At 51.3% G+C, this 13752-nt stretch overlaps 1 protein-coding gene across 8 annotated transcripts in view; it reads right to left on the bottom strand.

Moving 5' to 3' along the window:
- Positions 1-13752, bottom strand: part of Phc2 (polyhomeotic homolog 2) — a 98665-nt gene that overhangs the window by 28336 nt on the left and 56577 nt on the right. For 7 of the 8 annotated variants that reach the window (XR_005504429.2, XM_006238926.4, XM_039109792.2 and 4 more), the window contains 3 exons: positions 12850-12936; positions 11609-11921; positions 58-446 (listed from right to left, as the gene is read on the bottom strand). Coding sequence is in view for 7 of the 8 variants with exons in the window: in XM_006238926.4 (XP_006238988.1) it covers positions 58-446; positions 11609-11921; positions 12850-12936 (789 nt within the window). In the remaining variant the exon portion in view is untranslated. The remainder of the gene's footprint in view (positions 1-57; positions 447-11608; positions 11922-12849; positions 12937-13752) is intronic. The other variant, XM_017593333.3, reaches the window with a different exon arrangement.

Raw genomic sequence — 13752 nt, 5'->3', positions numbered from 1 at the left:
CCACCTGAGCCAGGGCCCTCCCTACTGTTCCCAATGCCTTGAAAGCAGCCTACTTACCACTGGAGAAGCGGGCTGCAACTGTAAGATCACAGCTGAGGTGTGCTGGAACCTTCGCTGGGGGGCGTGGGACACACCCTCAGGATGTCCATTCTGAGACCCGCTGTCTGGTGTGGGAAGGTGGCACTGCTGGCTGCTCCCTGGCTTGTGGACATGCGCAGTAGAGCACTGGAGAGGCAGGGCCTGTGTCACTGGGCCTAGAGGCATGGCATGGCCTTCTGGACTGGGCTGTAGGGCCAGGCTTGGAGAGACTGCGGCAAGCTGGGGTTGGGACTGGACTTGGGGTGTAGGCCGTGGTGGCTGTGGTTGCTGCTGGGCCACAAACTGGGGCTGTGGATGCTTTGATGACGGCTGTGGGAGGAGTTGGTGTGGCTGCAGTTGAGTGTAAGCTGCAGAGAGAAAAGTCAGATTAGAGGGCACGGTCACCTCCTCTGCTGTGTCCCTTTCACATACAAAGGCAGTTTTCCAGGGTCCCCTGTTTTCCTCCCTGTTACCTTTTGCATGGAGACGGCCTGCCTAGTGCCAGAGCTGGGAAGTCCTCTCTTCTGTTAAATCTTCTTTTCCAGATGGGGAACCTTACCTTAGCATCTACCATGTCCCCTTTACCCAGAATTCAAACTAGTACCTAACAGGACATGTTATAAACATACCAGTTTATTGTCCTGACCCAGTGTTCCCATATGTTGCCAGTTTTCTTACCATTTTTAACAAGCCTGGCTCTTTGAAGTAAAGATCTGGTATGTAAAAATCTGTTGTGTGTGTATACATGTATGTGTGTACATGCACATGTATATGCGTGCATGTATATGCACATGTGCATGTGTGTCTGCATGTGTGGGTATGTGACATGTGCATGTGTGTTGTGTCTCCGTGTGTGAGGAGGCAGTAGTCCAAGCCAGGTGTCTTCCTCAAGCACTCTCCCCTTCACTGTTTTTGAGACAGGGTGTCTCATGGTAGTGGAAGTCATCATTTTGGCTAGGCTGGCAGGTCAGTGAACTCCAGGGATCTGTCCATCTCTGTTCCCTTAGGGTTGGGGTTATGGATCCAAACTCCAACACCTGTTCGGTTTTTTGTTTTTTGTTTCTTTTTTACCATTTTGTTTTTGCTTTTGTCGTTGTGTGTCTGTTTATTTGTTTTTAATGGATGCTGGGAATCCAAAATCAGGTCTTTGTGTTTGCACAGCTGGCAACTTACTGAGCCTTCTCCCCCATCCCCCAGCCCTCGGATTCTTACATCTTTTAGTAGTCCCTGTTGTGATTTTAGTTTTGCCTTATATGTAATAATGACCCAGGAAATGCAGTTCAGGGAGCATTCAGGCCAGCTCAGAATGCAAACAGGTCAGCTAAATATGTCCTACTGAGATGCCCCTTCCACAGTGACTCTGACAGCTAGAGAGCTGAGTGAACAGGTACACCAGCCAGACGCAGAGGACCACAGTTGCACACTCACACCAGGTCTGTACAACCACACAAGGACAGACAGATTATGGGATCAAGCTAACGTTTGCCAAGAACCCGCATCTGCAGCCATAGAGGCTTCAAACTGAGTTTGGGAGGTTTGTCTTCTTCAGTTTCACCGCTTTACACGCAAGTTTCTAGCTGTCACCATCGCCCCATATGGAATTCCAAGCAGGTTGTCAACAGAAACAGGGAAGAAGGAACAGAAAGAAGAGGTAGCAGAAAGCACAAGAGGGATGGCGGGAGCAGAATGGCCCTCCAGGCCTGGCCCCTATGGAGACAGAGTGCATAAGGCCAGCACAGCAGGGTCTTTCGAGGACAACACGTGATGAACCAAAAAAACCTTGGGGATCAGTGTGATTTTAAGGGGGGATGCTGGTCTTGAGGGGAGGGAGGAGCCCCCGCAGACACTGCCAGCAGGCATTTGGGGATTATAAACTGTACAGTGGTTCCAGCCTAAGCCCTGCTTCCTAATCCCTCATTGGATAGCTCCGAGTTTAACAACCAAACAAAGCAAACCAAAACCAAAACTGTTCATTGGGCATAAAGATAAGGCTTAGTGAGACGCCTGGAAGGTGCTGAGGGCCTCCGCGCCAGGTTCCAGCCACTAGAATAACCGTGGATGAGATCCTGGCCAGAGCCATTCCACAGGCTGCCCTCTGAGGGAGAGCTGGAGACGAGCCAGGTCTGGGTAAGGGCATCAGTGGATGATGGTCCACCACCTGTTGCTATGAGACCCAAGACAAGGGCAGCAGAGATCTGGTTTAGGAGATCGCACATGTCTTCCAGCTCTACATCGAAAAATGGTCTTGTAGTTGGGAAAATGGCCCAGTGTGGGAATTACTTGCTGTGAAAATATAAGAATCAGTTGGGATCCCATGTGCTCACATAATGCCTCTGGCCTGTGTACGCTCGTGCGCGCGCGCGCACACACACACACACACACACACACACACACACACACACACACACAAATACACAAACATTCACATGAACAAAATATTTCAGGATTTATGAAGTTGGATAAACAAAGTTGAAGAGAAAAATGGTTCTAAAGCTAAAAGACATAAAGAGTATAGTTAGGAGGCAAAGAACACACTCAGCTCCTGACCATTAGGGGTGTGACTTTCATTTTGCCATGGTTTCCCACCAGGCTGTGTTGCCTTGCCACTGGCCTGAAGCAGCAAAGCCAAGCAACAGTGGAAAGGACGCTACAGAGACGTGAGCTGAGGCGCCGTCTCTCTCAGTCAGCTGAGGACCACAGCACTGGGTTACAGAGCTAACACACCAAGATCTCTGGAAAGGGAACTGCTGGCCTCCTGGCCCCTGTCCTGAGAGTCGCCGCCTACGCTTGCTCCAAACTGTGGCACTTCTGTGAAACTACAATTGTTCCCGGACAAATGATGCCATATCTGCCCATGCTAGGGGGAAGCTCACAGGGGCGAGTGAGCTCATAGATCAAAGCAGGAAAGGCATTTTGGGGAAGTGTGTGTCATTAATCTTTTGAGGTTGATAGAAAGCAAAGACCATGGCTTAACTGCGGCATTATCCTGGGTCAAAAATCCTTTTGTTCGGCATATTGCAGTAGCTTTCTACTACGTCCTCCTGATTCTGGTTTCCTCCCGCTGTAATCCATCTTACGGACAGAGCTCTAATGAATTGCCCCAGTGCACAGATACAACCCCGACTAAGAGGCAGCAAGGGTTTCCCTTTGTCCAGTTGTCCAAAGCCCTGGCAGTCAATATCTCTTTGTAGCATAAACTAATGTTTTATTTTTAATTATTTATCTGACCAAGCAAGCTTTGCTGCTTCCTTTACAGCAGTGTTGCCATTTGGTTCGGGTCACAGACCGAATGCTACTCCTCTTCCTCTGGGTTGCACCATCGCCAGGATCCTTCCTTTCTCTGAGCTGCCACTGAGCATGCTCTACTCTGTGGTCTCTGAGAAGCAGTATGTTGAGGGTTAGTGGGGGGTCTAAAACCAGTGTACTTGGGTCTGAGTGTCAGCTCTGCCACCCAGCAGCTGTGTGATACTGGTTAGCGCTGGATCTCTGTGTCACCATCTTTAAAATGGGGTTAAGCACGATGCCCATGTCATAGTTATTTCCATAAGCCACTAATCTCCTTGATGGGCAGAATTTATGTATCCCCCTTGTTTCCTCTAAAACTACTTGGATGTGGTAGATGGCTCAACCGGTGATACTCACTGAATGATAACGAGAGGGCTCCATTTGTGGGATCTGTTTCTCCCACAAAATTGCTTCTCTCTGAGCGCAAATGTGACTGACAGGTAGGACCTTTCACCAGTTTGCTCTCCCTGGAAGCCTGTCCCATCCTGGCCCTTTACCTTCTTGGACCTGCCTTCAGCAACCTTGGCTGACTTACGTGTGCCAGGAGAGGGCATGTCGCTGTGTGCCTTGGGGCCTCAGCGGCAATGCTTGCATTTGCTGGAAAGTGCTCCTTCTGGCTCAGTGACCTCTGGTTTCAGGGTTTGGATCAGGCTATCTTCCCATTTTTTCCATTTGCCAGAACCCATAGCTACTGCTGTTTTCATTGATGCTTCTTCTGTCGTATCCATTGTGAGGTAGCACAGCCTGGCTTAAATATGCACGCCATTGATCTTTAAACATTGATCCCTTCCTCCACATTAGCATCTTCCAGTTGGGATGCACAGGGGAGCACTGTCAGTTGACTGACAGACAGTGTGTCCCTTTCTAAGAGTCAATGAAGACAGCAGCTTTTCATCACGGGGTCTTTGGTGAAATCGAATTTTGGGGCATACTTTTCTCTACATATGTCCTAATCTTTCTAGCTGGACTGAATGATTTTTGAGTTGAAGACATACTTTATGATTAACTGAAAGGACATGCATTTGTTTAATTTAAAAGATGAGTTTCTTTTGCCTTCTGCACAGTTCAACAGAATATTCTACACCTTTACAGGGTACTCAGAGACTGGCTGCTGCCAACCAAAGCAAGATTAGTTTATTCTTGCCCTCTCTAAGGCTCTCCCAGTTCAATATGGGGGCACTGAAGGGGCTTTTACCACTGAAGCCACGGCACCAGAAGAAACCATGCCCGACTGACTCCCTATAGCTAGGATGGGGTTCATTTGTGGACTCTAAATACCCAGAAATCTCTGAATCTGTCTTCTTTCTTCCTAAGGACCCACTGCAACGTCCACTGCTCTTAAGAAACCCAGCAGAAGGGCTCCAAAGATATCAATCAGAGCTCTGCAAAGTCTTACCACCACTTTCTGTTATGGTGTGGGGTGGCAGTGCTGGTGATCAAGAAGGAAACACACAACCACAGAATAGTAAGAGGCACCCAGGCATAAAAACAGGCTTGGCACCTAACGGGTGCATTTTGGTGAGCCCCATGAGCCAGTGTTTTGTGGACAACCATCTGACAGGGCCACCAAATGCTCTTTACTGGACTCCATTTTAGGGACCGTGTACTTAGTCTGTGGTAGGTGCTCAGGAAATGCTTGTTCAGTGGATAGATGTCAGAAGTTTATGCTACCTTTCTAAATCTTGAAATGTAGTGGTTACTAAAGAGAGATGCTGTTTCTTCCCTATGAGCATCCTACCTTGATCATGTGATTCCATAAGTTTCAGATACCCAGAAAAGCCTGGGCAGATGCCAGCCTGCGGCTGGAGTGAAAAACTTCTGGAACAGCGAACTGTTGTCTCCTGCGTACTCGGAGCCTTGAGACCAACAGACACCTATCAGTGACAAATCTTAGCAGTTCAACCGGGGATGAGTGGACACACCTGCGACCCCTCACAGGTAGCCCTCTGCTTAGGAGATCTTTCTCCCCTTGACACTACCAATAAACTGGTTTGAGAGCAGCGAATTGGCCTTTTAGGATTCCCAGGAGGCAGTGCAAGGTCAGGGGAAAGGCCAGGAAACGATGAGCGTTGCTAGAACCTGATCATCAGAGGTCCTACCTGCTTGTGGAGTGACCTCTCTGAAGCCAGATCAGGTGGCTGACAGGGGCTCTTGTGAGGTTTGGTAATGTGACAGGAGAGCAGCTTATACTATGAAGAACATGTACATGAGGACCCAGCTTTGGAGGACACTGCCAGAGGCAGCGCTCCCCAAAGATGGGTTTAGCCCAATCAGCCTTCAAAAGTCAATGGCAAGGGATTATTAGCATTGGCGAGCAAGGTGGCATTGGGCACCCTGAACACAGGCCTGCCTGTCTCTGCCTCCCTGGTGATGGGATTAAAGGTGTGCACTATCACACTGGGCTCACAGTAGCTGTTCTTAGATTCTCTATAGCTTTGAATGTCTCGAATGACTTTTATAACTCAAATCTCACCTTCTCCTAACAGTAAGCCTATGAGGAGTGTTCTCATCTTACAAGCAGGAACTGAAGGATCTCCCAGTGGTATCTCCCATGCACAAGGGGGTTTGAAGCTGACAGATGAGGCATGGTGTCTTGCATATGAGCAAACAACATATCAGCAAGCATACGTGAACACAGCAAGCCCATGAGTGCTCGCCATGGCTGTTAAGAACTTTGAAAGTGACCCTGGAGAGACAATGAAAAGGGTAGGTAGGCAAAGGTACATAGACGGATAGACAGACGGACAGACAAACTCACACTCAGGGCAAGTCAGTCACAGTTTGGGTATGAGAAGAGCGAAGAGTGGCTCTAGCAGTCAGTGTAAGAGCTCCCTTTTAAGCATGGCAGTTGACATGCAGGCAGTGTGGCAGGGTCTCAAAGGCCCTACAGTCAGCGTTAGGCCACGGGCGTGATCAACGTGTCACACACAGTAGGGAAGAGAAGACAAAGTGAAGCTATCTGAAGATAAATAAAGGAGCCGACAATACACAGCAGTACTGGGCTAAGGCTGTGGTGTCCTGTAGACCATCACTCTGTCAGCTGCCTCTGGGCAAGACAGCCCGTCCATGGAGTGAGGGTGTCAAGCCTGGGAGGTGCAGAGGGAGAGACAACGAAGGGCTCCTGTGAGCTTTCCCTGTGAGTCGCTCTGGACTGCTGTGTCCCCCAGTGCTGGCTGAGGCGGCTCTCCTGCTCCATTTTCAAAGCATGGCTCAGATTTCCACAGCCTCTCATAGGATTCCAGCTCTTGCTCAGCTCTGCACCTCCCATGGTTTGGCGTAGCGGTGGGCACAAAATATGTGTCAAATGGATATTTCTTGAACTGAATGGAACAGTTGACATGGAGAAAGTGACTGGGAATGGTGGTTGGTTGTTCGCTGGACGAGTAGTCTTCATTTGTGAGATGGGACGCCGACCCGTGGGTGAAAGGAGATACACACCGCAACTGACTTTCTCTCTTTCTTGGCACAAACACATGCATGGCCACACATACACAGGCACACGTGCATGCACATACTGACACCCACCCATGCAGTGAAGGATGCTGGGTAAACACCTTCCCCTCCCTGCTGATAACTGATGTGTTCTGAGTTTTCCCTGAGTCTAAGAGTCTTCATAATCTAAATCTGGTCCTACATAGCAGAAATAACTTTCAAGACTGGTTCTAGGATTTTTAACATCAAAATTGCCGGCAATTTCACCCTGCAGCTGGTTAGTAGAATAAGCTGCATGCTTAGCTGTTTAACATATTTTTTTCCAGTGAAAGTGTGGCCCGTTAATTTAGCAGCTGCTTTGGGAGGAAAACACACAACTCAAGAATCCTTGAACCAGCAAGCATCACTACGCCCAGCCTACCACAGATGGAAACCTCTGCACCCCGACACAAATCCACTCTGTGACAAACAAAACCAGCTACGTGGCAGGCCTGCCCAGCAGAAGATCCCCCCTTGGAGCCAATGAGGAGACAGAACAAAGACCTGGCATCTGGAGGTATATCTGAGTGCAAGGGACCCAGGATCTTCAGACTCGACAACTCTCTCTTACAACAGCACACTCCTCTTGGTCAGCAACTGTCTCCTCACCGTTGGGCCTGAGTGGTACCCAGGAACTGGAGTTTATCACAGAATTATGACTCAAAGGACCAAGCATGGCCAGGTTACCTTAGGTCTCGGCTGCCCCAGAGGCCGGGCCCACAGGACCCTTCTGCTTGACCTCTTCTGGCTTCTGTGCCCCAGTCCCCCTAGCCCTAAGAAGGGCAAGGCCAGACCCTTTGCCTTCTCTTCCAAAGCCCAACATCTTCGGCTCTGCTCTCCTGTCCTGCCTCCCCTCCCCCCATCCACACTCTTTCAGGGCATAAGGGACCTTTTCTATTTGCACAGCCTAAAGAAGCTGGTTGCCAAGGTGACAGGAGCAGGAACAGCAGGGAGCTTGCCATGGGGGAGGGGCTTTGCCCCCAAACAGCTGTCAGTGGGAGCGGTCCCAGCTGGGGCAGGAGGGCCTGCCTCTCTGGAGGCGACACCCCCAGGGAAGACACATTCCTCTTTGCTACTCTGCCCCTGCCCCCCCAACAAGTCTCAACTGCCTACCTTCCTCCTGGGGCAGCCAGCCAGCTTTAAAAAAATGCTCCCATAACCAAACAGACTCCTCCAGTGCACATCGCTCTCTCACAAGCACAAGCTTGCCTGCCTGGCTCTCCCGCCTTCGCCCCTTCCTCATTGACACACAGTGGGTTGGCTGGGCACAAGGCCAGCCATCACCTCTGCGCCTGAGGAACTGTGCAGTCTGACAGGTGCTGCTTTGCTCGCTCTGTCTCCCACCCCCCATCAGGTTGAAAGAATTATTTCAGTCTTTTTGTTCCTTCCACAGGCCCAGAGAGGCCCAGTGGCTCCTAAGCCTCCCCCAGCTGCCTTCCTTTTGGGAGGTGGGAGTTGAAGAGTAGAGAGGCTTATGAAGGGAAGGGGGTGGGAGAGAAAGGAAGAATGGGCCAGACAGTGGGAGGCAGGAACAATGCCAAGCCCACTGATCTGTGTCTCTGGGGAGAGGGTCTTTGTATTCCTCAGCACACAGCTGCTCCACGGAAAGTTCTGTGGGGCCACCGGTCTCATCTGCATCACACCCACACTGTCAGGCTCAGACCACACCTAGGCCGGGACCCTCAAGCCAGCCTTTCAAGGCTGTTGACCTTTTGGGGCTCAAGAGCACAGAAAGGTAGCCATTTGGATCTGCAAATCCCCAAACAGCCTTAGATAGAACACCCCCAGCCTCTTTGAGCTTTGGGTTGGGAGAGGAGAAGCAAGGTGGCTCCAAATCACTGTAAGAAGTGGGAGTGGCTCTTGGCCTGACTGAGGGTGCAGGAACTGAGGATATGAGGTGTAGAGTTGGACCCAGCCCCTCACTGATTACCTGTGACTCTGAGGACTGCATGATGTAAGTTCCTGAGGAGATCTCCCTGGCCTCAGCTTTTCTCAGAGAGAAAGGGCCCTCTCAAAGGTAGCGAGAAGGGGCATGCACAGACTGCATGCTCTCAACGAAGGACAGACTGCCCATGGGCATCTTTCCTCTCTCTGTCCAGTTTCTTAAAGATCACAGAGATGCCAGCCGTCTCTGGAGACACTCAAGACCTGCCTTGTTTTGTTTCAAAATCCTTAGAATTTGGGGCTGGTTTTGATCTAGAGAGAAGCTACACTTTGGTCTGGGTAGGAATGGGATTCCCAAGGTACTAGGTCCTGAAATGGCTCCAGCGATGGAACTTAGAAGTGGGGCTTTGGCCCTCCCCTCAAGGCCTGCGGACCCTTTTGGAAAAGACATTGGAAAGATCGTTAGAGCCAGAGGTGACTGGTAATTCCAAGGAAATAGTGTTTTCCAGACACAACAGGGCTGATTCATGTATGAATTCACAGAGACCGTGGCAGCACACACAAGGCCTATCAGTGAAGAGAGAGAGGGGCAAATGGACACAGGCTCCCAGCCCTAACCAAGGGGCTATCTGCAACTGATAGCCACTGGCAAAGGAAGCACTAGTTTTCTCCAGTGGCATCTCACTGGTTTACTAACCACACTTTAGGATAGGTGTGGTTAATATCCAAGAGTAATTGGCCAACACAAACCAAAGTCAGTGCTAGCTTTGTAGAAAGTTTACCTCATTTTGTTTGTTTGGGTGTTTCTGTCTTATTGGTCTTTGGCTTGTATGATTTCCATTTTTGATGTGTATTTCTTGGTTTTTGTTTGCTTGTGTGTGTTTTTTGAGAGAGAGAGAGAGAGAGAGAGAGAGAGAGAGAGAGAGAGAGAGAGAGATATTGGATGGTTGGGGGTGGGGAGAATCTGGTAGGAATTGGGGGAGGGGAAAAGATGATCAATATACTGTATGATTTTTTTTCAATAAAAATTTTAAATGTTATTGAATCTAAAGAAGAAGAGGAGGAGGGAGAGGAGGAGGAAGAAGAAAAGGAGGAGGAGGAGGAAGTGGAGGAGAGGAGGAGGAAGAGGAAGAAGAAGAGGAGGAAGAGGAGAAGGAGGAGGAGGGGAGGAAGAAGAAGAGGAGGAAGAGGAGGAGGAAGAGGAGGAGGAAGAGGAGGAGAGGAGGAAGGGGAAGAGGAGGAAGAGGAGGAGGGGAGGAGGAAGAGGAGGAGGAAGAAGAGGAGGAGAAGCTTTGGAGCCCTACTTCCGGCCTAATGGTTCTCAGCACATGTGGCTCCCCCTAAGTCTGGCCCTTCAGTCTCAGTCTCCTTTTCCACCAAAGATCGAGGCTGGAGCATTCTCTGGAAATGCGACGCCAGGCGGGTGGGAGACTGGGAACCTCTGGCCTCTGCAGGGGGTGGGGGGCTCTCCTCACCTCAGGCAGGACCTATGCCAGGCAGTTAACCTGTCCTTTGTCCTGGGTGATTTCTGTGGTCTCCAAAAGGTGAAGGAATGACTTGTACCCCGTGCTTGACCTGTGCTCGCTTCTGCCTGTCTGGGACGCCTGACTTCCCTCCTTGGTGTGCTGGGCTCCTGCCGCTCCTGCCTCAGGACTTGGTTGCCAGCTGGGTGTGTTGGCACATACCCGTACCCCAGTATTCCCGAGGCTGAGACAGGAAGACGGGGAGTTCTAGGCTGGCCTGGGCTATATAAAAAAGACTCAGGTGCTGCGTCCTCTGGGTTGGCCATCTGTGCCTGCCACACCGACAGGATTAAAAAACCTGAGTGGATTTGCTTTTAACTGTATACTCTCTTAGGTAAGGAATCATACTTGAACTTTAAAAATAAAAAAACAAAAACTCTTTTTGGTGACAGTGGGCATCAAAGCCAGGGCTTGACATATTCTAGGTAAGTATTGTACCACTATGTTACTCCCCAGCCCAACCAACCTAGTGAGAGTTCTCCAGCAAACTTCAAAGAGCATGCGGACCCTATTGGAATCTAAGCGGTGTGGGTGAGCATGAGGGTCAGTGGCTTGCCCAAGGGGTTGGAGACAGGGACTGTCTTTAATCCACGCAGTATGTTCCCCGCTATATTTATTTCTGTTGTTGAATTGCTCGTACCTGTTCCTTTGATTAGAAAGTCTGCTTCCAGAATCCTTGGCAGATGTTCTTATTGACCTGTGCTGGGAGGCTCAGTGGGCAGAGCTGGGGGCTACTCTCAGACCACACTCATCCCTGTTTGCAGAATATGCCTTGGGAATAATCAGCTACTTTTTCAACCTTTTAGATTTACTCTCAAGTGTGGCGATCGCCGGTAAGCCTTTCCCGGCTCCTGTCTCCCAGGTAAGGTGGGCCTTCCACTCTCCTGTGGGCCTCAGAGCTTGGACACAGAACAGGCCACAGTGCCACCCTCCTTGAGTTCTCTGGCCTCTGCATACTCAGGGCAACAGAAAGCCTTGCCCACGTTAGTTAGCTGAGGGCTGTTAATGGATGAGAGTCGGCTTCCTGCCTCTCCTCTGCCTCTGGCTCTCACAGGCTCTGGCTGGCCACATCCTTTTCAGTAACTTTGGGAATCCCAAAATAGTCCAACTACCAGTCTCCACCCATGCAGGGCCAAGGCTGTGACCAGCTCCCCTGAGTCAGGGCCATGTTAGTGAAAAAGCTTATCAAGAATGTGGGTTCCTTCCTTAAAGTCAGACTAAGCATGAACTGGAGCCTGGAGCTGGCAAACACCCCAGGATCGGGAGAGGTCAGGGAGAGGCTGGCGTCCTGATGCACACACGGGAAGGAAGGAAGGTTTGGAAGGTTCTTCATCCACAACCCAGAAGTCATTGTGTTGGGACCTTACCTGGTGCAGTGAGCTGGTGAGTAGCCACAGTAGGAACGGTGGCGCGGTCAGGCCCAGGCCGGGCCTCCATGTTGCTGTTGCCATCTGTCTTGAGTGGCTCCGTCACATTGTCAGTCACACTAGGCTTGGCACCCACAGGGGAACCCTGAACCACGGTCCTGCCCTGTGGTGTGGGAGGCAGAGGCTGGCTACTGCTGGGTGTGGGTTTCAGGGCCAAGCTGGGCAGGACGGGCTGGGTAGGGGCAGGGCCCGAGGCTGCTGCTGCTGCTGCTGCTGCTGGTGTCTGCTGTGTTCGAAGCGTCAGGTTCTGTACCTGAAAAGAAGGGAACCTGTGAGAGTCCAGAGAATGCGGGCTGGGGCAACAGCAACACACGCCCGAGAGGAAGTCAGGGCAGATCCAGCACTACAGACTCAAAAGTGGGCTCTAAATGGAGAGAGCGAGAGGAAGAGACAGAGATAGAAAAGACAAAGCAGAAAGAGAGACACACGGGGTGGTGGGCAGTTAGGGGCTGAAAGAGAAGCCAGGAGTGGGTGGAGTTTGTAAAGAACACAGGAAGTATGGTTAGTGACCAGTGATCAGAACTGAATTCTGGGGCTCCCCAGCTGGGATGGCCAGGGGCAGGGAAACAGCGCCTATCTTTCCTTACTCTCCCACCCCTCTGACACTATCGGGATTCGCTGCATGCCACTAAGGCAAGGCACGGTATGGAAAAACCCAGGACAAGAATGATCAGCTTGTCCTCACAATCAGGTCAATGCCAGGCAGTTCCAAGGCAGCTGCATGTTTATTTAGTCTAGTCCCTGCTGCCCTCTGCTGGACAAAGGGAGGCAGTGCCAGACTCTTAACCTAGCTTCTCCATCCTTGAGTGTGGGTCCCCCTTCTGGACATGGGGTGGGAAGACAGAGTAAAGAGGTCGGTTCTCAGGTTCCCCAGACTTCTCACACAGAACATCACCTACGTGCTGTAGCAGAAGGCAGGAGGCCAGGACCCATCCTGTTCCTTCTCTCAGAATTCCCCTGCCTCCAAACCCCACCCCTGAGTGCTGGCTCACGGTGCCCTCTGCTACGTACCTATATTCAGAGGGGACAAAACAGCCAAGGGGTGCTGAGGCCAGCCGGATGGAAATTAATGAGCGAGTCCATTTTCCTTTTGCTTCACAGACAAGTCCTACCACTGCCAGCACCCCTGTCCCTCTAAGAGCTGCCCACCCCCCGCCCACCCACAAGCCCGGGATCCTCACCTGGGCAGGGGTAGGGGGCCGAGCGGGGGAGCCAGTGCCGAGCTCAGGCTGTACAGTAGCGACGGTGGCCGTGGGCGTGAAGATGAGCTGAGGGGACAAAGGAACAGTGCGGCCTAGGCTCCTAGCTACCTGCACCGAGCTACCAAGGAACAGTGCGGCCTGGGCTCCTAGCTACCTGCACCAAGCCACCTGGCTGGGCCTGGAATCACAGGAAACGAGGTGCCTTTACCTGCCCGGTGTGGGCTCAGCCACAGGGTAGAGCGCTCTAGCCAGGGAATAGATGGGTAGGCAAGCACCGCACAAGCCAAGATGCAGGAAGCCCAGGGACACTGAACAGACATCTTAAAAGGCTTGGGGTGTGATGAACCAAGCCAGACAGTTAGGGGATAGCCCTCTGTGAGGAGCTCGTTCTGAGAGACTGTCTCCTCAGAATCAGCCATTGTCTCCTCAACCCTGGTGAGGAGGAACCTTGGGCAGCTGTCACGGGCCCATCTTCCAGGTCTAAGACAGCTCTGTCTCTAGGGCTAGATCAGAGTAAGAGCATCTTTCAAAAAGTATTAAATCAGGTACACACAATGGTCACCTGGTTAGCTCTGGTTCAGCAGGGGGGTGGGGGGGCGTCTAGAAGCAGCAACAGCAGAGGAAGGAGATTGCCTGGAGCTATGGTGATGGCATGTCATCTGGAGGGGCGCAGGTAATGAGCCGGTGCTGGCTGGCACCTTGACCTCTGTGTGGCCCGGTCTCTGCGTGCATGTGGGTAAGCTCGTGTCTGAACAGGGGCCTTCTCTTCCCTTCATCTCAATGCTGGGCCCCCTGGATCATTCCCTCTGTGTACATTCTGCTCTTAGTGGGCAGAACATGGGCATCAGGACCCCTGTGGGAACAGAGTAACGTGAAGTGTGG

The sequence above is a fragment of the Rattus norvegicus genome, chromosome 5 (assembly GCF_036323735.1).
Source record: "Rattus norvegicus strain BN/NHsdMcwi chromosome 5, GRCr8, whole genome shotgun sequence".
Taxonomy (NCBI): Eukaryota; Metazoa; Chordata; class Mammalia; order Rodentia; family Muridae; genus Rattus; species Rattus norvegicus.
This window is presented reverse-complemented; position numbering and strand designations above follow the sequence as displayed.